General features: G+C 41.2%; 1 protein-coding gene across 5 annotated transcripts in view; it reads right to left on the bottom strand.

Annotated features, from left to right (window-relative positions):
* Positions 1-27,554, bottom strand: part of PDE1C (phosphodiesterase 1C) — a 511,032-nt gene extending 483,478 nt beyond the window's left edge. For 2 of the 5 annotated variants that reach the window (XM_040472308.1, XM_040472309.1), the window contains exon 1: positions 27,429-27,554. In XM_040472308.1, the coding sequence (XP_040328242.1) occupies positions 27,429-27,513 (85 nt within the window). In that variant the 5' untranslated portion in view covers positions 27,514-27,554. The remainder of the gene's footprint in view (positions 1-27,428) is intronic. The other 3 variants (XM_040472310.1, XM_040472312.1, XM_040472314.1) reach the window with 2 other exon arrangements.
* Positions 27,555-27,619: the final 65 nt, after the last annotated feature.

Genomic DNA, 27,619 nt, shown 5'->3' with positions numbered 1-27,619 from the left:
ATAATAGTCACATACACACATACATACAAAAGATATTGTAAATTTGAAGAAAGAAAATGGTAAAACCACTTAGTGGTATATATCCAGAGAATCATTATACTGAAAAAGAGAAAAACTGACAGTAAATATGTAATTCTCATTAATCTACAAAACAAATTACAGTGTACCTAAATATATACAAAGCTAAAAACAAAGAGAAATTTCTAAGAACAAGATATAATAACGAGAAGGCTTTACTAAACAAGTAAGTCTTCATCAGGTCAAGCTGCCAAAAAAATAAAGATCTGAATAATGGTCCTAATATAATTACTAACCTGGATAATTAGTCGGGATTATACAATTATAATTAAATTAATTTATTAAATATATTTAGTGATAATACATGAAAACAGAAAATATCTTCTGTTTCTCAGTGCCCATGGAGTATTTTTTAAAGTTTATTCAGAATTAGACCACTTAAGGGGGCGCCTGGGTGGCTCAGTCGGTTAAGCGTCTGACTTCGGCTCAGGTCATGATCTCGCAATCCGTGGGTTCAAGCCCTGCATCGGGCTCTGTGCTGACAGCTCGGAGTCTGGAGCCTGCTTCGGATTCTGCATCTCCCTCTTTCTCTGGCCCTTCCCCTCTCGAGCTCTCTGTCTCTCTCTCTCAAAAATAAACATTACAAAAAAAAATTAAAAAGAATTAGACCACCTAGGAAGTTGTTAAGTCATGCTCTTACCTACCTATTAAAACTCTTGAGGACTTTTAAATGGACTTATAAACTAAACATTTAAAGTTCATCAAGAAGAAAAATGAGCAAGAATAGCAAAGAACGTTTTGAAAAAGATGAATGAGTGTAGCTTTGTCATATTGGATATTAAGATACATCACAGAATTACAATAATTAAAAAACATCACACTAGTACAGGAAAAGACTAAAAGAAGAATGAACAGAAATTCCAAAAGGAGACTCAAATGTGTGTAACTATGTATGTGATACATAATTATATTATGAAATTAATGTTTTAAATCAGTGCAGAAAAAATTGATAATTTTTTATGGAGGGGAAACAAAATTAAATGTCTGCCTTATTACAAAATAAGTTTTAGATGAATTCAGAGATTTCAATTAAAGATTTTGTAAAAATAAAACTATATAGTCTTAGAAGAAATAAGGAATGCAAATTTTCATAATCTCTTTATTGTACAAGGTTTTTCTAAACATAAACTACAAATGAAGAAATTGTTTCATTTTAAAATGTAGTGTCTGCACATCAAAGTTAAAAGGCATATGTACAAGTGGTGAAAATTACCTGTAGCAAATATCACCAAAGTTTAATAGCCTTAATATAAAAAAACTTTATTTTAGAACACATGCCAAAAGAAAAATGAATATGCTATTTATAAATGAAATATAGATGCTATTTATAAAAGAAATAACATGAGAAAGAAAGGCTCAAACCCACAAATAATCAAATAAATTAACAGAAGAGTTATATGCCATTCTTTGACGTATCAGAGTATACCTTTTTTTAAAGGTTGAGATCCAATATAAGTAAAGGTCAACAGGCAAACTCATACTTTATGTGTGGATTTGTAAACTGGTTCAACATTGGGGGAGGGAGTTAGACTATATATTTCAAAAGCTTCAAACATAGTTCCACTCAACAGCTTTACTCTGAAGAATGTATCCTAAGGCAGAATAGATTTACAAAGATGCAAAAATGATGATAGTCACTGAATGGTATTTGTGGCAGCAAGAAAGCAGAAAGCACATAATATCCAACAGCAGAGACCAGCTAAATAAACCATGGTACCTTAGAAATTCTGTCGAAGAAGACTTTGATACAAAATGATATTAATTATACACTGTCAGGTGGGGGGGAAGTAAACAACAATACAGTAATGGTCTCATATTTTAAAAATAACAATAAATGTCTATCTGTGTTAAAACTCAAGCAGAGGGGCACCTGGGCGGCTCAGGTGGTTAAGTATATGACTCTTGATGTTGGCTCAGGTCATGATCTTACAGTTTATGGGATGGGAGCCTCCGTCAGGCTCTGTGCTGTGCTTGGGATTCTCTCACTCCCTCTCTCTCTGCCTCTCTCCCACTCATTCTCTCTTTCTCCCTCTCTCTCTCTCTCTCCCTCTCTCTCTCTCTCCCTCTCTCTCTCTCTCTCTCCCTCCCTCCCTTCCTCCCTCCCTCAAAATAAATAAATAAAATTTTTATAAAACTCAAACAGGGGCACCTGGGGGGCATAGTCGGTTAAGCGTCTTGATCTCAGCTCAGGTCATGATCTCACAGTTTGTGAGTTCAAGCCCCGCATTGGGCTCTGCATTGACGTTGGAGAGCCTGCTTGGGATTCTGTCTCTACTTCTCTCTGACCCTCCCCCGCTTGTGCTCTCTCTCTCTCTCTCTCAAAATAAATAAACTTTAAAAAAAAATTTTAAAAAGCTCAAACGGAAAAAAAAAAATATTTACCAAAATGTAAACAGTGATTGTCTGCAAACATTGCTATTATAAGTAGGATTTTGTGTTCTCTTGGCCAATCTTTATTTTATAAATCTCTCTACAATCAACATGTACAACTTGAATAATAATTGTTAAAATAATAACAACAATAGCAGGTAAATCATGCTGAAAATTGTTAAGCTTTTTCTCCTTTCAAAAAGCATGAACATACTAGTTCTTTTTCTCCTGAGCATGGAAGAAAGCACCATGAATTCCCATTAATGGGAAAAGATGTGGTTTGCCCTCACCCTGAGGGACACTTTCAGTGGGATGATTACAGCTGCTATGACAACAAGGAGAGGATGTGATGTCACATAATGATCCAGTGACTGTGATGTTCCTGTCCCAGTGCGGCGCTCTCACTGCCAGCTGGAAATCCAGCAGAGACCTCATTAAGGGCATCTGTTCAGTAATTACTACAAGTTTCCCCTCGTCATGCCTCCAACTCTGCAAACAGCCCTACCACAGAACTCCAACTCCTGATTCACAGAGGGCTCTAATCTCCCACTTCTGCAGAGCTCAGACCGACAGCCACCAGAGATCCAGGGTCAAGTGTCGGCCCAGTCAGTAAATGTAACTTCCATCAATAGGGACCAGGAGAGAAGAAGCAGACAGAGGACTTGCAGCAAAGCAGATATAAACTGAAGCTTCAAGGCATTTTACTAAGAGATCAATTGTATCTCCCTAAAATGTTTATTGCCATTTCCCTCAGAGAAAACCTAATACACCTCTAACCTACAGAAAAGAAGAGCAAATAGCTGTGGTTGCACAGCAAGCCAGAGAATCAATTGAAATATCAGAATGCAAAATGAATTCTCCTACAATGAGTATGAAATCCCAAGACCCTGTTCGCACAGTGCTCTGCAAAGAGTAGGGGCAAAGTGCTATCATGGAAAGAGCCAGACCAACCTGGTTTCAAGTCCCAGCTCTATTCCCTACTTAATCTCCTGGGCCTGAGTTTCTTCACCTGTAAACTGAGAATGACAATGAGTAAAAAAGGTTGTTGAAAATTAAACATAAAGCTCTGAGCCTAGTACCTATACCTGCGAAAGAAAGAAAGAAAGAAAGAAAGAAAGAAAGAAAGAAAGAAAGAAAGAAGCGAGGGAGGATGGACGGACCTCCCCTAAATTTTTTTTTTCACATCAAACTAGATGGATAGGTCAATGAATTAATTGGTCCCTCCCCTTAGGTCTTGACTGGACCAATGCAACAGTCTCCTAACTGACCTCTCGCTCTCTCTGGCCACTCCTACTGCTAACCATTAAATGACTTATTATGATGGCTTTTTGCATGCCATTTTTTCTGCCTAGAAAGTTCCCTAAATCTCTCCCTTGCCCATCCCATCCTCAACTCCATCCAATTCAGTGATTCCCAAACAAAATTACACATCAGAGTTACTTAGAAAGCTTTCTAAAATGCACATGCCTGGGCCCCTCTACATAACTATAGAATCAGAATCTCCAAATCCTGGGTACCAGAAATCTTTAACAAGCTCCCCATTTGGTTCTTATGCAGCCAGCCCTTCCCCTGCAGTATTTGAAAAACACTGATCTGGCTAATTCCTACTCCTTTAAAACTCAGTTTAAGGACTCGAACATTGCTGGTAGGATTGTAAAATGGTACAGCCACTTTGGAAAACAGTCTTTAAAAGTTAAACATTAATTTACCATACAACCCAGCAATTCCACTTCTAGGAATCTACCCAAGAGAATGAAAACATATGTCCACACAAAGATCTGTATATGAATGTTTATAGCAACATTATTTATAATGGCCGAAAAACAGAAATAACCTGTGTCCATCAACTGAAGAATAGATACACAAATGTATATATCAATATAATGAACACTATTCAAAATAAAACAATGGAGTAGTTATACATGGGAATGACTGCACAACTCTGTAAATTTACTAAAACTCGTGAATTGTACTTTTAAATTGGGTAAATTTTATGGTATGTAAATTACACCTCAATAAAACTGAATGAAGGACAGGAAGAAAAGATAAGACAAGACGGGTGACTGGGTGGCTCAGTCAGTTTAACATCTAACTTGATTTTGGCTCAGGTCCTGATCTCACTGTTTGTGGGTTCAAGCCCCACATTAGTGGGGCCTGGTTGGGATTCTCTCTCTCACTCTCTCTCTCTGCCCCTCCCCAGCTCATGTGCATGCACACATGCTCTTTCTCTCTCTCTCTCTCTCAAAAATAAACATTAAAAAAAAGATAAGACAAGATAGGGAAAAACTGAGTCGAAGTCTTTGCTGACTCCTGCAAGCAACAAGACCTTCCTACCCCTGTGTTACCTCCATTCTTTCTAAATCCCTCAAATAATACTTGGTCCAGAAATGTTATTTTTTAATACCAGTCTATAAGGCCACGTACTTTTCAAGAATGAGAAAACTGTCTAATGTCTCCTTATGTGTTGCAGTCAATGGACACCTAGCAAATGTTTGTAAAAGAATCAATGAAGGAATGAGTGACCCAATGAGCTTTCTGTTGAAATAAACTATTAAGAAACATTCTGGTCCTAAGCTTAATACCCAGTTTACCTTCCTCATACAAGGTCATAAATCCTCTCATTGGGATAAGAAGAAAGTTGGATGTCCCAAAATTGCTTTGAATTTTTACCAAAGGTATGTCCCACAAGAGTAGGAAGAGCCCCTTCCTCTGACATCCCCCACACATAGTCAGGCTCACACACAACCACTGTAGCTTCAAATACCCTGGACTCAAGTCCTGGTCTCTCCACTTCCCCAGGCAAATGCCTTGGCTTCCTTTCCTCATCAGAAAATGGGGAATGAAATGAGCTGATACTTTCAAAGCCCTTAGAATCATGCCTATCAAATAGCAAATGCTCAATTATATACAGAGAGAATAAATATACATGGAATGTGTGTGTGTGTGTGTGTGTGTGTGTGTGTGTGTGTGTGTGTGTAAATAGTGAAACATTACTACCCAAACAGGTCATGCTGTGAAATGCTCAGGTAAGTCTCACCTGGCTTGTGGGGTACCACAAAGTGGGGGATTAGGGAAACTGAGATAAACACAAAACAGGGCATAGGTACTAAGAGAGAGTAAGTTGAGTAATTTTAAATGTCCTTACATACAATTAGGTCTTAAAAAAACAAGTAATAGAACAACATGTATGATCCCATTTAAATATAGAACTACAATAGAGTATTAAGTGAACATAGGGTAAAGAAAAATATGGAGAGGCACCTGGGTGGCTCTATGGGTTAAGTGTCTGACTTCAGCTCAGGTCATGATCTCTTGCAGTTCACAGATTTGAGCCCCTCATCAAAGTCCATGCTGACAGTGTGGAGCTTGTTTGGATTCTCTCTATCTCTATCTCTCTCTACCCTCCCCCACTTGCACTCTTTCTCTCTCAAAATAAATAAATAAACTTTTTTAAAAAAGAGAGAAATATGGAAGCAGATTCACCTAAATATTATCAAAGGTCATCTCTGGATAATAAGATTTTCTTTCTGGGGTGCCTGGGCGGCTAAATCAGTTAAGCATCTGATTTTGGCTCAGGTCATGATCTCACAGTTTAAGCCCCAGTCAGGCTCTGAGCTGAGCCTGCTTCGGATTCTGTCTCCCTCTCTCTCTCTGCTCCTCTCCTGCGCTCTCTTGCTCTCTCTCTCTCTCTCTCTCTCTCTCTCTCTCTCTCTCTCTCTCTCAAAAATAAACTTTAAAAAAAAAAAATAAGGCTTTCTTTCCTGAGTTCCTAAAATGAATCTTAACTATTTTTACAGGGAAATAAAATTAATAATCCTATCTTCATTTTGTTAAAAGCTAAATTAAGTAATTAGGAAAATAAAGACAGCCTCCAGCCCCCATGGACCACCTGCCTCTCTGGCAGCCTAAAAGTTTACCTGCTTTGTTCTGAAGAGACAATGAATACTCATAAGGAGACAGGAAGGCCCAGATACAGAGGAGGAAGAATGCCCACACACGGTATTAACTAGGAACAACAAAATAGCAGGACCAGTCAACACTCAACAAACAGATTCACCACAGTAGAGGCAGTGTGCTTTTGAGAACACAAATCTGATCATGTCATTTCTGCTTAAAGCCACCAGTTGCCCCCTACTGCTCTTGAGGAAAAAGACCAAAATCCAAGAACCTCTGCCCACCTCTCCAGCCTCTTCTCAGCCATGTTCCTCCTCTACCAACCCCCCAACCACAGGGCCTCTGCACTGGCCATCCGCTCCACTTGGATGCTCTCCCACCACCGCCTGACCTTCATCAGGGAAGCCCACACCAATATCCCAGACTAGGTTCTATCCCACTGATGGGCAGTCACAGCACCCTGGCCATTTCGTCAGAAGATGGAGCCCAGTTATACCACCAACATCTATGGGCCCTACCAGCTGTTGGTTTTACTCACATTATACCCCTAGTGCCTAACACAATAGCTGTTGTGTGGTGGGCACTCCATAAAGAAAGCCTAAGTGAATGATTACAATCCATGGCCAGGTTGGGACACTGCAAAATATGAGCCTAAACAAAAGCAAAGATTAGATCGTGGAAGGTCTATGAGTCCTCTTGGGAATGTGGGCTTGATCCTGCAAGCAATGAGAAGCTACTGGACACTTTGTTTGTTTGTTTGTTTTTTAACTCCTATACTCATTTTATTTATTTGTTTGTTTTTATTTAAATTCCAGTATATTTAACACACAGTGTCATTAGTTTCATGTGTACAATACAGTGATTCAACAATTCTATACATTACTCAGTGCTCATCACATCACGATAACCACATGTGATTATGGATGAATGATCCATAATCCATAAGGATTATGGATGAATAATCCTTAATCACATGTACTCTTAATCGCCTTTACCTGTTTCACCCATCCCCCCCACCCACCTCCCCTCTGGTAACCATCAGTTTGTTCTCTATAGTTAAGGGTCTGTTTTTGTTTGTTTCTTTTTTTCCTTGTTCATTTGTTTTGTTTCTTAAATTTCACATATGAGTGAAATCACATGGTATTTGTCTTTCTCTGACTGACTTATTTCACTTAGCATTATACTCTCTAGATCCATCCATGTTGTTAAAATGGCAAGAGTCCATTCTTTTTTATGACTAAGTAATATTACATTATATATGTGAGATATATATATATATCCCACATCCTCTTTATCCATTCATCAATCAATGGACACTTGGCCTGCTTCCATAATTTGACTATTATAAATAATGCTGAAATAAACATAGAGGTGTATATATCTTTTTGAATTAGTGTTTTTGTATTCTTTGGGTAAGCACCCAGTAGTGGAAGAATTACTGAATCATATGGTAATTCTATTTTTAATTTTTTGAAGAACCTCTACACTGCACAAGTTTGCATTCCCACCAACAGTGCACAAGGATTTCTTTCTCTCCACATCCTCGCCAACATTTGTTGTTTCCTATGTGTTTGATTTTAGCCATTCTGACAGATGTGAGGTAATATCTCATTGTGGTTTTGATTTGTATTACCCTGATGATTAGTGATGTTGAGCATCTTTTCATGTATTTGTTGGCCAGCTATTTGTCTTCTGTGGAGAAATATCTGTTCATGTCTTCTACCTGTTTTTAATTGGATTATTTGGGGGGTGGGGGATGGTGTTGACTTGTATAGGTTCTTTATATAGCATGAATATTAACCCTTTGTTGTATATGTCATATGCAAATAACTTCTCCCTTTCAATAGGTTGTCTTTTAGTTTTCTTGATATTTCCTTTGCTGTGCAGAAGCTTTTTATTTTGATGTAGTCCCTACAGTTTATTTTTGCTTTTGTTTCCCTAGCCTCAAGAGACATATCTAGAAAAATTTGTTACAGCTTATCTCAGAAATTATTTCCTGTGCTCTCTTCTAGGATTTTTACGATTTCAAATTGCACATTTAGGTCCTTAATCCATTCTTAGTCTATTTTTGTGTATGGTGTAAGAAAGGGGTCCAATATCATTCTTTTGCATGTAGCTGTTCAGTTTTTTATTGAAGAGACTTGTCTTTTTCCCATTGCATATTCTTGTCTCCTTTGTGGAAGATTAATTGATCATATAACCATGGGTTTATTTCTGGGTTCTCTATTCTGTTCTATTGATCTATGTGTCTATTTTTGTGCCAGTACCATACTGTTTTGATTACCACAGCTTTGTAGCATATCTTGAAATCTGTGATTGTGATGTTTCCAGTTTTGTTCTTCTTTTTCAGGAGTGTTTTGGATATTCAGGGTCTTTTGTAGTTCCATATAAATTTTAGGATTGTTTGTTCTACTTTTGTGAAAAATGTTATTGGTATTTTGATAGGATTACATTAAATCTGCAGATTGCTTTGGGTAGTATGAACATTTTAATAATATTTGTTCTTTCCATCCATAAGCATGGAATATCTTTCCATTTGTTTGTGTCACCTTCAATTTCTTTCATCACTGTTTTATAGTTTTCAGAGTATGGGTCTTTCACCTCTTTGGTTAAATTTATTCCTAGGTATTTTATTAATTTAGGTACAATTGTAAATGGGATTGTTTTCTTAATTTCTTGTTCTGCTTCTTCACTATTAGTGTATAGAAATGCAATGGATTCCTGCATATGGACTGTGTATCCTGTGACCTTACTGAATTCATTTATCAGTTCTGGGAGGTTTGGGTGGAGTCTTTAGGGTCTTTTACATATAATGTCATGTCACCCACAAATAGTGAAAGTTTTACTTCTTCCTTACCAATGTGGATGCCTTTTATATATTTTTTCTTATCTGATTGTTGTGGCTAGGACCTCCAGTACTATGTTAACTAATGGTCATGAGAGTGGACATCCTTATCTTGTTCCTTATCTTATAGGAAAAGCTCTCAGTTTTTCACCATTCAGTATGATGCTAACTATGGGTTTTTCACATATGGCCTTTATAATGTTGAGGTATGACCGACCCCTGTAAACTTACTTTGTTGAGGGCTTTCATCATGAATGGATGTTGTACTTAGCCAAATGCTTTTTCCACACCTATTGAAATGATCCTATGTTTTTAACCTTTCTCTTATTGCTGTGATGTAGCACCTTGATGGATTTGCAAATACTGAACCACCCTTGCATGTCAGAAATAAATCTCAAGTGATCATGGTGAATGATTTTTTTAATGTATTGTTGGATTCAGTTTACAAATATTTTGTTGGGAATTTTTTTTGCACCTATGTACATCAGACATATTGGCCTGTGGGTCTCTCTCTCTCTCTCTCTCTCTTTTTTTTTTTTTTTTTTTGGTAGTGTCTTTATCTCATTTTGGTATGAGGGCAATTATGGCTTCATAGAATAAATTTGGAAGCTCTCCTTCCTCTTCTATTTTTTGAAATAGTTTGAAAAGAATAGGTACTAACTCTTCTTTAAATGTTTGGTAGAATTCACCTGTGAAGCTATCTGGTCCTGGGCTTTTGTTTGTTGGGAATTTTTGATTACTGATCCATTTCATTGATGATAATCAGTCTGTTTAATTTTTTTTATTTCTTTCTGATTCAGCTTTGGAGGGTTATGTTTCTAGGAGTTTATCTATTTCTTCTAGGTTGTCCAATTTGTTGGCATATAATTTTTCATAACATTCTCTTATAATCTTTTGTATTTCTGTGGTGTCATTCATTTCTGATTTTGTTTGAGTTATCTCTCTCTCTGTCTCTCTCTGTATGAGTCAAGCTAAAGGTTTATCAATTTTGTTTATCTTTTCAAAGAACCAGTTCCTGGTTTCATTGATCTATTCTATTAGTTTTGTCTTAGTTTCTAGTTCATTTATTTCTGCTCTAACTTTATTATTTCCTTCCTTCTGCTGGTTTGAAGTTTTGCTGGTTCTTCTTTTTCTAGCTCCTTTAAGTGTAAGGTTAGATTGCTTATTTGAGGGGTTTTTTTGTTTGTTTTGTTTTGTTTTTTGCTTCTTGAGGTAGACCTGTATCACTATAAATTTCCCTCTTAGAACAGCTTTTGCTGCATCCCAAAGATTTTTTTACTGTTGTATTTTCATTTTCATTTGTCTCCATGTACTTTTTATTTCCTCTTTGATTTCTTGATCGACACATTCATTGTTTAGTAGCGTGTTATTTAACGTCCACATATTTGTGTTCTTTCTATATTTTTTCTTGTGATTGATTTCTAGTTTCATAGTGTCATCAGAAAAGATGCATGGTATGAATTCAACCTTTTTAAATTTGTTGAGACTTGTTTTGTGGCCTAACATGTAATCTAATCTGGAGAATGTTCCATGTGGACTTGAAAAGACTGTGTATTCTGCAGTTTCAGATCAAATGTTCTGAATATATCTGTTAGATCCATTTGGTCCAATGTGTCATTCAAAGCCACTGTTTTCTTGTTGGTTTTCTGTTTGGATCACCTATCCATTGATAGATGGAGCTGTAAAGTCTCCTATTATTATTGTATTGCTATCTGTTACTTCCTTGATGTTCGTTAATAGCTGCATTATGTATTTGGGTGCTCCCATAGTTCAGTGCACAAATATCTACAATTGTTACATCTCCTTGTCAGATTGTTCCTTTTATGAATATATAGGGCCCTTCTTTTTTTTTTAATTTTTTTTTCCAACGTTTATTTATTTTTGGGACAGAGAGAGACAGAGCATGAACGGGTGAGGGGCAGAGAGAGAGGGAGACACAGAATCGGAAACAGGCTCCAGGCTCTGAGCCATCAGCCCAGAGCCCGAAGCGGGGCTCGAACTCACGGACCGCGAGATCGTGACCTGGCTGAAGTCGGACGCTTAACCGACTGCGCCACCCAGGCGCCCCTATAGGGCCCTTCTTAATCTCTTGTTTCAGTTTTTATCTTGAATTCTATTTTGCCTGATATAAATATTGCTACTCTGGCTTTTTTTTCACTTCCATTTGCATGAATAAATGCTTTACTGCCCCTTCACTTTCAATCCGCATGTGCCTTTAGGTCTGAAATGACTCTCTAGTAGGCAGCATATAATTGGGTCTTGTTTTTTTGGGTTTTTTTCTCCATCCCCTCACTCTATGTCCGTTTCTTTTTTTTAATGAACTTTTTTTAATTTAAATTTTAGTTAGTTGATCTCAGCTGGAGCAACTTCTTACTAAACACATTGCCAAAGGCAAGGGAAACAAAAGCAAACATGAACTATTGGGACTTCATCAAGATGAAAAGCTTCTGTACAGCAAAGGAAACAGTCCATAAATCGATGTCTTTTGATTGGACCATTTAGTCCATTTACATTCAAAGTAATTATTGATAGGTATGTTTTTATTGCCATTTTGTTACCTGTTTTATGGTGGATTTTGTAGTTCTCTGTTACTTCCTTCTCTTGCTCTATCTCTCATGGTTTGTTGGCTTTCTTCAGTGATACACTTAGCTTCCTTTATTTTTTTTATTTTTGCCTATTACTGGTTTTGGATTTGCAATTACCAGTTTATTTATAACATCTTATGATTTTAGCAGTCTATATTAAGTTGATGGCCTGCTTAAATTTGAACACATTCTTCATTTTAACGTTCATTTATTAATTTTTGAGAGAGAGAGAGCAGGGGAGGTGCACAGAGAGAGGGAGACAGAGAATTCCAAGCAGGTTCTGACAGCAAAGAGCCTGATATGGGGCTTGAACTCACAAACTGTGAGATCATAGCCTGAGCCAAAATCAAGAGTCAGACACTTAACCAACTGACCTACCCAAGCACCCCTGAACCCATTCTTTTATTTAAAAAAAAAAGTTGATTTACTTATTTTGAGAGAGACAGAGACAACATGAGTAGGGGACAGGCAGAGAGAGAGGGAGAGACAGAGAATCCCAAGCAGGCTCCACACTGCCAGCTCAGAGACCAAAGCAGGATTCAAACCCACAAAGCAGTGAGATCATGACCTGAGCTGAAACCAAGAGCTGGATCCTTAACCAACTGAGCCACCCAGGCATCCCTCTGAACCCATTCTTTCTCTTCTTCTCCCCCTGCCCAGTTTTAGATATATGGTGTCATACTTTATATCCTTGTATTTTGTGAATCCCTGGACTGATATTTATAGATATACTTGATTTTACTGCTTTTGAGCTTTCTACTTTTCTTACTCCTATTTATGGTCTTTACACTCAAAAAGTCCTTTTTAACATTTCTTATAGGGTTGGTTTAGTGGTCATGAGTCCCTTTAACTTTTGTTTGTCTAGGAAAGTCTTTATCTCTCATTCTATTCTGAATGATAGCCTTGCTGGATAGAGTATTCTTGGCTGCAGGTTTTTTCTTTCAGCATTTTAAATATATCATGCTGCTCCCTTCTGGTGTGCAGTGTTTCTACTGAAAAATCCCCTGATAGCCTTATGAGGTTTCCCTTGTAAGTAACTGTTGTCTTTTCTCTTTCTGCTTTTAAAGTTTTCTGTCACTACTTTTTGTCTTGGTGTGAACCTCCTTGGGTTGATTTTGCTGGGGGCTCTCTGTGCCTCCTGGATCTGGATTTCTGGTTTTTTTCCCCAGACTCATGAAGTTTTCAGCTATTATTTATTCAAATATATTTTCTGCCCCCTTTTCTCTTTCTTCTCCTTCTAGGATACCCATAATGTGAATCTTATTACACTTGATGGTGTCACTAAGTTCCTTAAGTCTATTTTAATTTTTTATTATTATTTTTTCTCTCTCCTGTTCAGCTTGATTGTTTTTCCATTACTCTGTCCTCCAGGTCCCTGTTCCATTCTTCTGCTTCCTCTACTCTACTGCTTATTCCATGTAGTGTATTTTTAATTTCAGTTATTGAGTTCTTCATCTCGGGTTCTTTTTTATGTTTTCTATCTCTTTGTCAAGGGTCTCACTGAAGCCCCCTACTCTTCTCAAGTCCAATGAGTATCTTTATGACCATTACTTTAAATTCACTATCAGGCATGTTACTTATCTTCCATTCCATTTAGCTCTCTTGCTGTGATTGTGTCCTGTTCTTTCCTTTGGGACACATTCCTCTGTCTCTTCATTTTGTTTAACTCTCTGTGTCTGTTTCTGTTAGGAAAGTTAGCTACCTCTCCTGCTCTTAAAGTTGTGGCCTTGTGAAAAAGAGGTTTTGTAGTGCCTTGCAGTGTAATATCCCCTGTTCACCAGAACCTGGTGCTTCAGGGATGTCTCTTATGTGTATTGTGTGCTCCCTACTGTTGTGGCTGAGTTGCATTTGCGTTTAGTCCAGTTGATTGCAATGGCCTTCTGCCTATTGTGGACAGGGTTTGGTCCCTGTGTTGCTAATGGGCCAGTCTGGGGCTGCCTTGGGCTTGACTTGAGGCAGACCAGGCATCTGTCAGTAGCACTGAACTACAAGACATGTAGTTTTCCATGTAGGCTTTCCATGTTATCTCTTGAGAAGTCTTCATTTTGGGGTGGTGCCTGCAATCAGATCAGATGTCTTCCTCCAGCCCACTGATAAGGCTGAAATTGAGCTGGTGTGTGTGGTTACCTCCTCAGGGCAGGAGTCACTTTGGAGTGGTACCAGGCCCTGTCAGAACTGCTTACACACTGCTAGGCTTGTGGCACCACTTTGGATGGGCTCTAGTCAAGAGCATATTGGAGGGGGAAGGACAGCAGAAGAACACAGGGGCAGGGCACACAGTGTTAGTTAGGTCTGCACAGGTCTATTGTTGGAGGAGACCTGGAGCTGTTTCAGAAAACTCCTGCCACAGGGCTGAAGGGAATCAGTCCTCAGGAGAGCATGGAGGCAAGGTGCACGTGCCAGAAAGGCCCAGAAGGTAGGGAGTTGGAGGAGGTAGATCCACAGAAGCACACAGGGGCACAGCAAGCAGTATTAGCAAGTTAGGTAGTGAGTTTTGGCATCATGCTGGTTCCCACAGGTGTCTAGGTGTCTATGTGTCTATGCTGGAGGGCAAAAAAGCAAAACGGTGCCCACCAGGTGCTTTGTTCCTGGAGGAGTCTCCAAATGATCCCTGTCCCTCCAACACATGCTCTGAGATTAGGAAACAAATCGCCCTCCCATAAACCTCAGGTGCTTTTCAATCTGGGCCTTCTATGATGTATCTCCACAGGACTGTTGTGCTGTCTCTTTAAGGGCAGGGACTCAGTTGTCCATCCCCCTCCCAGCTCTCCAAGAGCCAAGCCCACTGATTTTTAAAGTTCTAGGTTTTAAGCCCAGCTGATTATAGGAATTCACAAAATTTGGCCCTTCTGGTTTTCAAAGTTAAATGTGATGAAGAGATTCATCTTCCCCATGCTAGTTCCCCATGTCTGGGGTGCCTGAAGTGAGGGTCTGTTTCCCTCCTCTCTGCATCTACAGCACCTCTCCCTCCTATGGACGCTCTCCATGAGTCCATTCACCTCCTAACTGGGTATGCTTTGATGTGGCTTTTCTCTACATTTAGCTGTGGAGAGTCTTCTCTGTCAGTCTTTGGGTCATTTTCTGGGTTATTTACATTGATGTGGGTGTTTTCTAATTGTATCCATGGGACAAGTGAGGTTAGGATCTTCCTACTCTGTCATCCTCCCCAGAAGTCCTGCCATCTTCCCCAGAAGTCTGCTACTGGACAGTTTTAAACTAGAGGGCAGAGAGATCAGTTGTATGTTCCAAAAGAGTATTCTATTTGCTGTATTGAGAAGAGTGTGGAGGGAGGCCAGTTGGGAGGTAGGGAGACCACTTGGAAATATTGCAATGACTCAGTGAGAGAAGAAGAGAGTATGAACTACTGCAGGGGAGGTGGGGGTGGGGAAAATGAATAGGAAAAAGTTTAGAGAAGAAAATCAACAGGAGTTGATGGCTACTTAGATGAGATGGAGAATGGGGACACAGGAAAAGTGGTTCTCAAATTACTGCTTCAGGTGCCTGAGCTTTCTGAAATGAAGAAACTGGATTTGAATCACTTGTTCTGAAACAAGTCATTCGGACTTCTTGAAGCCCCAGTTTCTCCATCTGCAAAATGGAGCTGCTCATAGTTTTCCTGCAGGGTTACTGGTAAATCAAATGAGTTGATACTTGGGAAAGTATTTCACAAATAGTAAAACCTTGTTTTTATCATCATCAACACAGGGGCAATAACTTGCACAATAACTGTATAATTACCCCCCAAAAAACAGCCTCCTTGAAATCATCACTAAGACTAGGCTGAGAGTCTTACAAAAGTGGCCTAAATTCTACATCTTTTAAACTTTTTTTCACTGTCTTAAATAGTTGGCCTCATGAATGACCCAGATGAGAAAGGAAGAAAAGGCATCTTGGAAGGTTGGGTTTCCCTGGGGCCCAGCAAATGTTGGGGACCTGCTTCAGCACAAAGTCCTGCTGGCTCCCTCTTTAAGAGATGTTGGATTCCCCTTCAATGCTTACTAACTTATCAAAATTTGAAAATGTAAAGTAACTGCCAACTGTTTAAGAAAGATGAGTCCCTAGACACAATGAGCCATACTTTATGACTACAGGGTCAGCATTTAAGTCAGCCAAAATACCTTCAGGTTTGGCATGAACAAGGAAGAAGAAAAGGGAAGGCAAAGTAACTAAGATTTATAAACACTTGGGATGGTATCATTACTGGGCCAACATTTTATAAATGTCATATTTATACACAGATATTATTATTCTTACTTTACAAGGTTCAGAAAGGTAGAGTAGTCAGACACCTCATAAATAGTGAATGAACATCAGAGATCATCAATTCAACTTCTGATTTGTCCAAAAGAAGGGATATTCTTCCTACCTTATACACTACAATGAGTCTTTGAGATGATCATCTCCAATAGTCAAAATGTCTGATGAATAAAATATATAATTCAGCAGGTCCAACATAGCATTCCAACCCAAAAAATAACAAAACAGGAAAAAAGCGCTGGACCTGGACTCTGAAGACCGGCACTGAAACCCTCACTCATCAGGAACTGCTCCATTTGCAACCCCACTTATAAAAGCCAGATGAGACCACCTTAAAGGTCCTTTATTAAATGCTAGACAAATGCTGGTAGTTACTAGTGACACAAGTCTAGGATAGCTGATCCTTCTCTTGTTTTCTTCTCGAAGCTCATGGAATCACACCTGAGATACTCTATGCCATCACCAAGAAGAGAGAAAGCACGCTGTCTGAAGAAGCAGAAAGATAAAGCAAATCAATTAATATGACTTCCTCCCAGAGAAACAAACCTCCGCAGGAGCCAGTAAGGATTGATACTCCTAGATGGAATTTTGAGTGGTTTGGACCTTTGTCCAGCAGATACTGTGCTCCCATAAATATAAACCAACTTCCAGTAACTCTGCTTCCAAGCCCCCCTTTCCCAGGGCTCCTTGGGGAAGGCCTGGTTCTCAGGCCAAGCTCCCACCACACTCCAGAGCCTGCCTGCCAAACAGCACAGGAAGTGCCAACCAGCTCTCCCCAGAGTAGCTGGCACCAATTACCCAGACCCTGCTGGAAGAACTCGGCTGGGGTAAGGCAGGCCCTCCAGATACCGGCCTGGTTGAAAATCCTATACTAAAACAAAGACAGCCTTGCAGCCCTGCCAGCACTCAACATAAGTGGCTGGTAGGGGTCTGTGGGAGGCAGCCAGGGGGCAGGCTGGTGAGCCCCATCCAGGGAAGCAGCTGTGGGCCTGGGAGACTTGCCCACTCCCTGATTGCAGGGCCTCTCCATCATCACAACCAACAGCTACCAATTATTGGGCACCTAGAGTGAGCTAGTTTCTTACATTCCTCATCCTATTGAACTCTCCCAACACAACAAAGAAGAAATTGTTATCCCATGTACAAATAAGGAACATGAGGTTCAAACAGATTCTTTTCCACAGTCACAGGGACAGGACAGGCTGGCACTGGGCCTAGTGCCCACATCTCCTGCATCGCTTTCCTTTCCACCTACCATCCTGGCCTGGGAGAGCTAACCACCTAAAAAGGGGCCTGGACATTAGGGACTCACTTTGCAAAGCCATCATAAGTGACACATTAAATCCTAAAGATGATAAACTAGTTGAAAAGATGGGAACATTTGTAGGCCCTCCATGGATTCATCGCAAATAACTGTACAGCATCAGGACACCAATGCCCAAGGACACAAAAGTGAATGTCTTTTGCAGGAAATGCCAATTTTGAACAACAGAAAGTGGAAGACTAAGGTCATAATTACAGCTTTTCAAAGAACAGTATATACAAGTATTTGATCAAGCAGGACTCAGAGTTGCTTATTACTATTATCTTCATGATAACAATGTTATTTTAGAAATATGTCACCATTATGGATATATTATGGATATATATATATGGATATATATAATAATAACACAAAAATACTATTATAACAAACATTCACACAGAACTTAACTATGTACCACATGCTGTTCAGAGTGCTTGATATACATTAACTCTTTTAATCCTCCAATAACCCAAGAGACAGGTAATATGATGATCTCCATTTAACAGATGAGCCCATTGAGATACAGAAAGGATAAGTAACTTGTCCAAGATCACACAGCTAATAAACTGTGAAGTCAAAATTCAAACCAAGGTAGTCAAGTTCCAGAATCCATGTTCTTAACCTCTATATAGACTGCCTCTCAAATTCAGCAAGCATTTATTAGGCAGAACCCATGCAAGGTGCCCCCATAAATATTATCTATTACACATTTATTGTTCATAACAAGCAAATCTAGGAACATGAATTGAAACCATAAAGACTTCCTATACCACCAGAATGGACCCAACCCTGCTGACAAACACCTGGAAATCTCCACCCATGTCCCACTAGGATTTGATCTCATAAAGGAGAAATGGCTGGAAGGTCCAGTCAGCTACACAGCCACTTGCCTTTGGTTCCTTCCTTGAGTCTAGCTCAGTGATTATCAAACTCACTATGAGTGAGAATTATCATATACAATTATATACACACAATCTAGGCTACTTACTCCAAGAATAGTTTCAACTCTTCACTAGTCCTACATCCAATTTACCTCTGCTTTGCTCTGAACTCTGCAAGGCATCCTTCACCAGAAATCCCAGTGCATCTCATTTAGCCATTCCCCAGTGCCTTCCCACTCTGCGAAAGCTATGGTGGCCTTTAGGACTCAAAGCTCACCTCCTTCCCAAGAGGCAGGAACTACAGAGATATCCTTAACCAACCAGTTCATTTGCAAATGGAGAAACTGTGATGTCTATGTTAAGTGACTTGATGAGCATTAAAGAGCAAGTTAGTAAGAAATGAACCCCAACCCTCAATTCTGAGTCCACTATGTGTTTTCCAACATACTGTGCATTTCTCCCCCTGCCCACCATGGTTCCCCTGCCTTTCCACAGTGCCTAGTTCAGTGCTATAGTCAGCAAATGTTTATTATCTTCCAATGATTGTGGTGCTATAGACTAAATGTTTGTCTCCCCAAAATTCATACGTTGAGCCCTAATCCCCAGTGTGATGATATTAGGAGGTGGGGCCTTTGGGACGTAAGTAGGCCATGAGGATGGAGCCCTCATAAATAGGATTAGCACCGTTTTAAAAGAGACCCTAGAGAGGTCCCTCAATATTTCTGTCACACGAGGAAACAGTGAGAAAATGGCCATCTATGAAGCAGGAAGCAGGCCCTCACCAGACACCAAATCTGCTAGTGCCTTCCCAGCCTTCAGGACCGTGAAAAATAAGTCCCTCTTGTTTAAGCCACCTGGTCTGTGGTATTCTGTTACAGCACCCTGAATGGACTGAGGCAATGCCTAGGAACTCCACTTGCATTTTATCTCATTTAACTTCCCAACTCAGCAAGGTAGATACTACTTATTATGTCCACTTATAGCTTAGCCATGTGATGTCACCTCTCCAAAATTACAACAAAAGGAAGATGGGGTTTGGAAAATGAACCCCAAGTGTCTCACTCCAGAGCTTGTTATATTCTGAACTCTACTGAGTCCAATTTAACCATGCTGATCCCCTTTTTCTCCCTATGTCCCAGGACGGACTCGTAAGCCTGGCTCAGAAGGTCATTCCTGTAATTCTGGAACTACTCCAACTTCTCCATAGCCCCATGTGGATTCTGCCAGGTCAGTGGAGGCTGGGTAGACATTCCAGGTACACTGTGTGGCCCAGGGAGGGACATCAGTCCATGGATGGCAGAAGAGTGCCCAGTGCACACTTTGCTCTTGTTCCTATCTGGTGTCAGGGGCCAGCATAGTTGTACAGGGCTTTCTGGGGGCCACCACCCCACACCAGCACAGGCCAACAGTGATCCACCTCTGAGCCTGCTCCAGAGCATACCCACAAACCCTCAGGATCACGCCACCAACCCTCACCCACTCCCAGCCAGAGCCAGCTCTAGTCACGGCATGATTTCAGGTGAAGGGAAGGCACTCTGAGCAAAAGAGGCACAGTGTGACAGTCAGGTGTTATGCGTAGCACTTCACTCCTCAGGCTGTGGCTTACCCACAAAGAAGGTGGTATTACCCCCTTTGTCCTGAGAAGGAAATCAAAGCTCAGAGAGGCTAGCTGACTTGCCTGGCCAGCACAATAAGCCCTTGCGTGACTCCAAAGCCCAGGGTTTCTTACCACAAATGCAATCTCTCTGCTGACACATATCCCTAAAACTGTGCTCCAGTAGCTGGCTGACAATCAGAACCCCACTGGGAGAGCCTCATTCCTCAAGCTAAAGATACAGCTTCCCTTTGTTGAAGTGCAAGTGCTGTGAAGAGGGGGCACAAGTTTTAACCAGTATGAAGTCTTCCCTAATAAAAAGAAGCATTTTAACGGCATTTTAGAGTTAAAGCAATTTTTTCATGCATAACTTCACCTGATCCTCACCACAGCTGCATAAATAAGACTCATACTCCCCATTTCACATATGAGGAAACTGAGGCTCAGAAAGTGATTTTCCCAAAATGCAGAATGGGGTCGGGGAGATGGGTACCGGAGCAGAGATAGCAAGCCCTGGGTGGCGTGACCCCCTCGTTCCACACACTGCTTCACCTCACTCTTTCCAGTCTTCTCAGAGATAGGAGGAGGAGGGGATTAGGTCCGTGGGTACTGGGAGGTGGCTGCAGAATATTTTGCCTTGGGTCCTTATTCAGTTCTTTGCTCCCTAACATCACTCCCAACCAAGTAGGCAATGTCCAAGGGTCTTGCCTCCACCCAGACAGACAAGCAGGCTGACAGAAGGCAGACAGGACACTTAGCCAAGAGAGCACTGAGACCAGACTGGACTGAGAAAGTTCTGAGCCATATGCACCAAGGGAGACCAGGGGCTTCTATACCTGGGCTGGAGAGTGGACCCCACCCCCGGTGCCTGCAGCCAAGTCATCCTGGCCTAGTTTACCACTGAGCCCTGCTCTGTGACAGGAGCATCCACCAGCAGACCTCCTCTACTTAGCTTGGGTTCCCAGCTCCTGCAATCCAAGGGTATGGCAGGGAACCCTCACTCCCAGCCCCCTGGGCCTCTACTGTCTAGGGGCCCCTTGTGTTTCCTCCTCTGGGACAACCCCGCAGAGAGAAACATAGGGTGAAGGAGATAGTGGCAGTTGCTACAGGAAACGCATCCCTCTGTTAGCAACACCACTTCTGTACAGGCCTAGAATTTTCCACACTACCACTTTCATTTTTGAAGGAAGCAGCTTCTTTGCCATGCACCCCACCATTTCACATCCTCCCAGTCCATGGCTTCACCCATTTCCTTCTGACACCCTAGAGGTCATCACTGAGGGGAGAAGGGAAGTGAGAGCCCTCCTGGAGCCCCATTTTCTCATCTGTAGAATGAGTAGTGAGGAGTACCAAAAGAGATCAAGTGAGGCCCACTCAGGTGGTTTGAAAAAAAAAAGGTGTTTTTCTTTTTTGCAAACATATTTCATTTTGGGGGTAAGGTTGTGTATTTATATTTCAGGCAGCCTTGTGGAGAAAGTAAAAATCTGTGAATGCACTTAATACAAACCCAAATAGGTATCCAAGCCCCAGAAGACAAGGAAAGTTCTGGAAAACAAGAATACTGCAACTCCCTCCAAATCCATGTGTTCCATATTCAAATGCTAGTTCACAAAGTACCTGACCAGAGTCCAATAACACTTGAACTTCAACATATGGCCTTCAGTTAATACTAATCATTCAATACTAAAATTCAATGGTTTCCTAGGGATGGAACACGCAAATCACAAATGCTGGATGACAGTCAGTGCTTTCTGATACGGCACATGTTCACCTTCATCGTCTTATTTCCAAGACCTCTTGACCACATACCTGACTTCATGACCTGAGAAAATTATGTAAAGAGGACACAAAATCATTTGCCTTGGGATATGGAGAGTGATCAGACTGATGAGGCAGCCCTGGTGGGAAGCAGACTAACGGACCTTGTTTCTTCAAACCTGATACTCCTCCCAGGAGCAGTCCAGTCTCACCTGTGACAATGCTCCAACGCTTTGTGGTTCTGCCCCAGCCTGTGCTGGCCCAACAGACCTGGCAAACTCCCTGGCCTGTCTTCATCACGATGATGGATGGGTTCTCAGGCTCAGGCAGAAATAAAGTACACAGTGGGAGGCAGCATGGTGTGAGGCAAACCGTGGGCTGACAGGTCAGAGCAGATGTGGTTTGAACCCCACTCTACTATTTCCTGGCTTGTGACTTTCAGCAAATCATTCCCTTTCAGAGTCTTAGGAGTTTCTTCTCCTAAAGTCGGGGTCCTAACAGATAACTTTCAGAATTGGAAAGGTGATCAAATGAGCTGAGTAAAGCACCTAGTTCAGAGCCTGGTCCAAACCGCACAGCTACACATGACATGTGGCGGCACTTGTTCTCAGTCAGCCTTGACCATCAATATCCCAAAGTCCCTGAAGCCAGGGCATAGGCTCCTTTAGGAGCCTCAGGCTTCCATGGAAGAGGGAACCCTCACAGTTTTTCTCCATAGGGATGTTACTGGTGTTTAGGAAAATTCCTCATTGTGCAGGACTGTACCTTACTTACTCTGCAGAAAATTTAATTCCTCTGGGCTTTGCTCACTGTCTTAGAGCCTGTCCACAGCCCTCTACCATGCAACTACCAAAAGTGCACCATGTATGTCCAAACAGCCTCTGGGGTGTATCACCCCTGTGGAAAAGCATTGCTGAAGCCTTCTCCCTGCCAATCTGAACCAGAAGTGGATGTCTCTCCTTAGTTCAGAAATGTCCATTCAACAGAGAGTTTTTTCAGGAGCCTCCAAACAAACTTTATTCTTGACCTTGACGCAGGGTGGGTCACATATCCCCTCCTGCAGAACTCCCAAGACCTCCATGACCTCATCCGCTTCCCCTATTAAGAATGTCTTCGGGTGCCTGGGTGGGTCAGTCAGTTAAGCGTCTGACTCTTGATTTCAGCTCAGGTCATGATCTCAAGGCCATGAGTATGAGCGTCGGGCTCCATAGTGAGCATGGAGCCTGCTTGGGATTCTCTCAATCTCCCTCTCTCTCTGCCCCACCCCTGCTGACACATGCTTTCTCGCTTTCTCTCTCTCTCTCTCTCTCTCTCTCTCTCTCTCTCTCTCTCTCTCTCAAAAATAAATATTAAAAAAAAAATCTCTTGAATCACCAGTACCATAACATGAATTCCTTTAGTAAAGTCCTTTGACCTAGAAATTTTGCATTTGTTAATCTAGACTACAACAGGAGGTAGTTCCTATTGACAATGTCAGTCACTTGAGAAAAGGAGCAATCTAGGAGGGACCAGGATCTCATGAGGATTCTTCTCTCACATGGTAAGAGAGGGACTGTCTACCTACTCTGCCCTGCAGAAACCATGTAAGTAGCTGGTGTAGGGGCTAAGGGCATGTTGCCCCAAAATGTGTTACTTTGGCATGCAGATTATTTTGAGCTGAAAACAATCAAGGCCCAAAGACTTAGAAACTTTGACCTTCCCCCTAACTGCCTAAAAGTTAGAGGATCTGCTCCAGGAAGAGAGCCATCAACAGAGATAACTACAGTATTGATAAGAACTAGGGGTGGTAGACAGAGAGGAGCCTAACGAAGTCTGTTTGTTAAAATTGCTCTCTATGCCTCATTGATTCTGAATGGCCCAGCAAACATTTGTTTACTAAACATTTACTTTTTTTCATCTTCCTGTCAATTGCTTTCCTTCCCTTTGAAGGAAAGGACCCCTATGTCCTTCTCCTTAGTTCAGGATGGCATATATACCTCATTTTGTCTGTCTGTCTTTGGAATCTCATGTCTGTGTGGATTCCCAGTATGTACATAATTAAGTTTAATTTTCTTCTCCTCATCTGTCTCATGTCAGTTTGATTTAGTTCAATTAGAAGAGCCTTCAAAGATAGAGAAAATTTTTTCTCCCTAACATTGGTAACAATGGGTGAGGACTGCAAGATGTCTCTATGTTTCAAAGTAAGTCTTAACCGCCACATACTGATGTTGTAGGAATATGAGTCCTCCTACTTGGAAGAAATATTGTTAATATACATGACAGTCAGCACTTGCAAACTACATATATAGAGAGAGGGAGAGAGACAGAAAGACAACAAGAGAGAGGTGCCCTTGAATATATGGGGGTTAGGGACACCAATGCCTCACACAACTGAAAATCCACATATAACTTAGATTCCCTAAAAACTTAACTACTTATAGCCTGCTGTTGACTGGAAGCTATATTGATAATATAAATGTTGATTAACACATATTTTGTATGTTATATGTGCAATATACTAGATTCTTACAATAAAGTAAGCTAGAGAAAAGAAATGTTATTAGGAAAATCATAAAAAAAGGAAAAATGCATTTAACAGTATTGTACTGTATTTACTGGAAAAAATCTGCATGTAAGTGGACCAATGCAGTTCAAACCTGCATTGTTCAAGGTCACCTGGATATGTATATAGCTGTATATATAAACACACACAGGACATATATGTTCATGTGCATATATAATATATATTACCAATATATATTAATTATATAATTATGTGATTAATATCAAGTAATTGTAAGTTACATAATTAACATACTGTGTTACAATTATATATTATTTATAATTAATATATTAATTTATGTATATTAATATTATTATGTATAATAATATTATGTGATTAATAATAATATAATTAATATATTAGTTATATGTATAATTAACATGTATTATATACTGTACCTTAAGAGTAACTGCAAATTAAAATAAATAATAAAATCACCCAGAGAAAAAACATATAGGCCAAGGACATAAAAAGACAATTTTACAAAAGAAGTAAAATAACACGTGGAATTGAGATACTTCTGTCCACTTCTCAAACCAATAACTTTTTTTAAAATTACAGTGTCTGGATTCATGGGAGAATACGAGCAGCTTGACCAACTGCTGGTGGGAACATAAGCTGGTATTTCCAGAGGTGAGTTGAACAATCAGTGTGTTTTAAAATCTTTAGAAATATACATAGAATTGGACCAAGCAGCTATACTTCTAGAAATGTATCTTCACAAGTATTTATGGATGTCCTCAGGGGCTCCTGGGTGGCTCAGTCAGTTAAGCATCCAACTCTTGGTTTCAGCTCAGATCATGATCTCATGACTTTGTAGCCTGAGCCTCACATGGGCTCTGCACTGACAGTGTAGAGACTGCTTGGGATTCTCTCTCTCTCCCCATCCCTGCCCCTCCCTCGCTCATGCTGTCTCTGTCTCTCTCAAAATAATAAACTTTAAAAATTATATTTAAAAAATTTTAAGTCTTTATGGATATTCTCAAAGATTGTCTTTCTTCATTATTGTGGCAAAAATTAAAAGACACTAAACAGCCAACAATTACAAGTGATTCTCTTCCTTTTTGATTATCTGTATTTTCTAAAATGTCTATATTGGCCTAAAATGCCTAAAATGTCTCTTAAGGTACTAACTAGTTTCCACTTAGTACATATATGTCACATATATGGACATATGACATCACCTCAAGAATACAAATTCCTTGAATACCAGATTCTAAGTCTGATTTATCTTCATACACTACCCTGTGATATTAGCTTAGGGCCTTGAATAATTACAATTGTCATTTATTGAATGTGCACCATATGGCAGGCATTGTGTTAAATTGTCTCTTTTAATGTAGTAAAATTCAATAAGCAGTTGTTGAAGGAAGGAGGGAAGAAGGACAGATGGAAAGGAATGACTGAATAAATGTCCAGAGATCTGAAATAAGCTAGCAGCTCTCTCACCAGCTCACTTTTGAGGTCCCTCCTAACTAGCAGACCATAGTGCCAAATCATTTCTTCCTGTGAGGACAGGAGCAAAAGGACAGGAGTTAGGTGGGGCAGGACGACACTATAAACCTGGGTTTTAGAAGCCACACTTTTTAGAAGATCTCACAGAGAATTACCAGGTAAAACTTTAAAAATCACTTTTAGACATATTCTTACCAGATGCAAGAAAACTAATATTAACATGACAATGGCCTTTTAATGAATCACTTTTGACCTCGGCAACATTTAATTCATTTCTACAAAAACTCCCAAAGAGCCACCATCACCATCAGAGGGTGAAAGATACATCAATTAGACATAGTTTCATAGGTCCAAAATAAGTGATTCAGGGCAGGGTGTGAGCTCTCACAAAGACTAGGAGGCTAAGGGAGTGCAGAGGGAGAACTTCGTTCTGATGGGGAAGGAGAGCACAGGAGGTGGCAAGTGAGAGGCAGGAGAGACAAGATTTCTCAATGCAGAGTTAGGGAAACAGCATTCCTGCCTGAGGAAATAGCCAGAGCAAAGGCTCAGAGGGCTGGGGCATGGGCAAGGGCAAACAATAAGCATGTAGGAGATACAGATTTGAAGTGACAGTTGGACAGTAAAGGAGAGCCTTGGGAAGCAGGCTAAGGAGTTGAGACTTAATTCTGGAAGCAACGTGTTCAGTCCATGCCCCAGAAATCTTGGGCTACTTCATTAGAAGGAACAAAAGTGGTCTAAAGATGTATTCCTCTCCACTGGTTTCTTGCCCCAGGCAACTTCCTGCTCCTGGGGCAAGCCGGTGCAGCCCAACAAAAAGCAAATTAACACATCCCTCATATTCAAAGGTTTGGGGGTTAAGTTCAGATTTAAAGCCACAGTGACCTGAGCATACACAGAAATAGAGCACCTTGGCACCTGGCTTTGCCCTGTTGTTTTCCAAACTCTGACGTTCCAGAAAGGAAGCCTCCCTGGCTTTGCCCACCTCCTGGGAAGATTAAGAGGCTATCTCTGACCAATTGTTTCAAAACAGTGCACAGCACAGAACTAGTAGTGAGAGCATCAAGAATTGATCTCTTCAAATTCAGCTTCCAAAGGGTTAGCCCTGTGGTCCTGCTACCTCTAATAATCCCTCTGGTACCCCACTTGGTAAAAGGTTTGAGGAGGAAAGGAAACAGGAGGTCCGGGGGACGGGGGACAGATTTTTTTCAAACATTTCAGTAACATGATACATTTCTCCCTGTCTGCATTCCGTGCCGGTCGGTCTCTAGGTTTCTTGGATTGACTCTCGCTCTCGCTCAATCTGCCTCTGACTCTATCTCTGTGTCTTTCTCTCTCAACTTCGGCATCTCGTTTCTGTCACTATCTCCACCACTCTGTTATTCTCTCTGTTAGTCTCTGTCTTGGCATCTCTGTCTCTGTGTTTCTGACCTGATGTCTAGGTGTTTCCAATGAATGTCTCTGTGTATCTCTCTCAGTTCTCCCATGTCTCTTTCTGACTTCCCTCTCCCAGCATTTCCAGCTCCACCTCTCCATCTCTGCCTCCATCCCCGTCTCTATCCCTCCTCTCCAGTTTGCGTTACTAAAATGTCAGCGAGGAAACAGCAGTTCAGAAAGGTGTAACCCTGAAAGCCGCTTTCAGCGGGCTGCCCGGTCAGAGCGGCGGGAGGGGCGCCGCGGGGACAGCCCCGCGTCGGGCCACTGTCACCGCTCCCCCCCTCCTCCCCCGGGCTCCCCTCGCGGGCGCCCCGCGGCCCAGCCCCGACCCCTGACCGCCTTCCACCCCCGGTTAGAAAGGACCCTCCCCGCCACCGGCCAGGGTGTCTGCCCGAGCCAGGGGTCGGACGGAGGACAGAAAGTTCTCACCGATGGTGAAGCTGTAGCCATCGATGCTGAAAGTGGCGCTCCGGCATTTTTTGAAGCCCTCTTTCCTGTTGCTGGCGTCCGTCATGGCTCGGCCGGCGGCGTCCCGGGGTTCCCCGCGGCGGAGCGCGCAGCCCCGCGCTCGGCCCCGTCCCCTCCCCCAGCCGCGCGGCGCGCTCTCCCGCAGCCCCGCC

This window comes from Herpailurus yagouaroundi, unplaced genomic scaffold (assembly GCF_014898765.1).
Source record: "Herpailurus yagouaroundi ecotype Mexico unplaced genomic scaffold, PumYag 100, whole genome shotgun sequence".
In the NCBI taxonomy this organism is placed as follows: Eukaryota; Metazoa; Chordata; class Mammalia; order Carnivora; family Felidae; genus Herpailurus; species Herpailurus yagouaroundi.
Note: the sequence above shows the minus strand (reverse complement) of the source record. Positions and strands in the feature narration are given on the sequence as shown.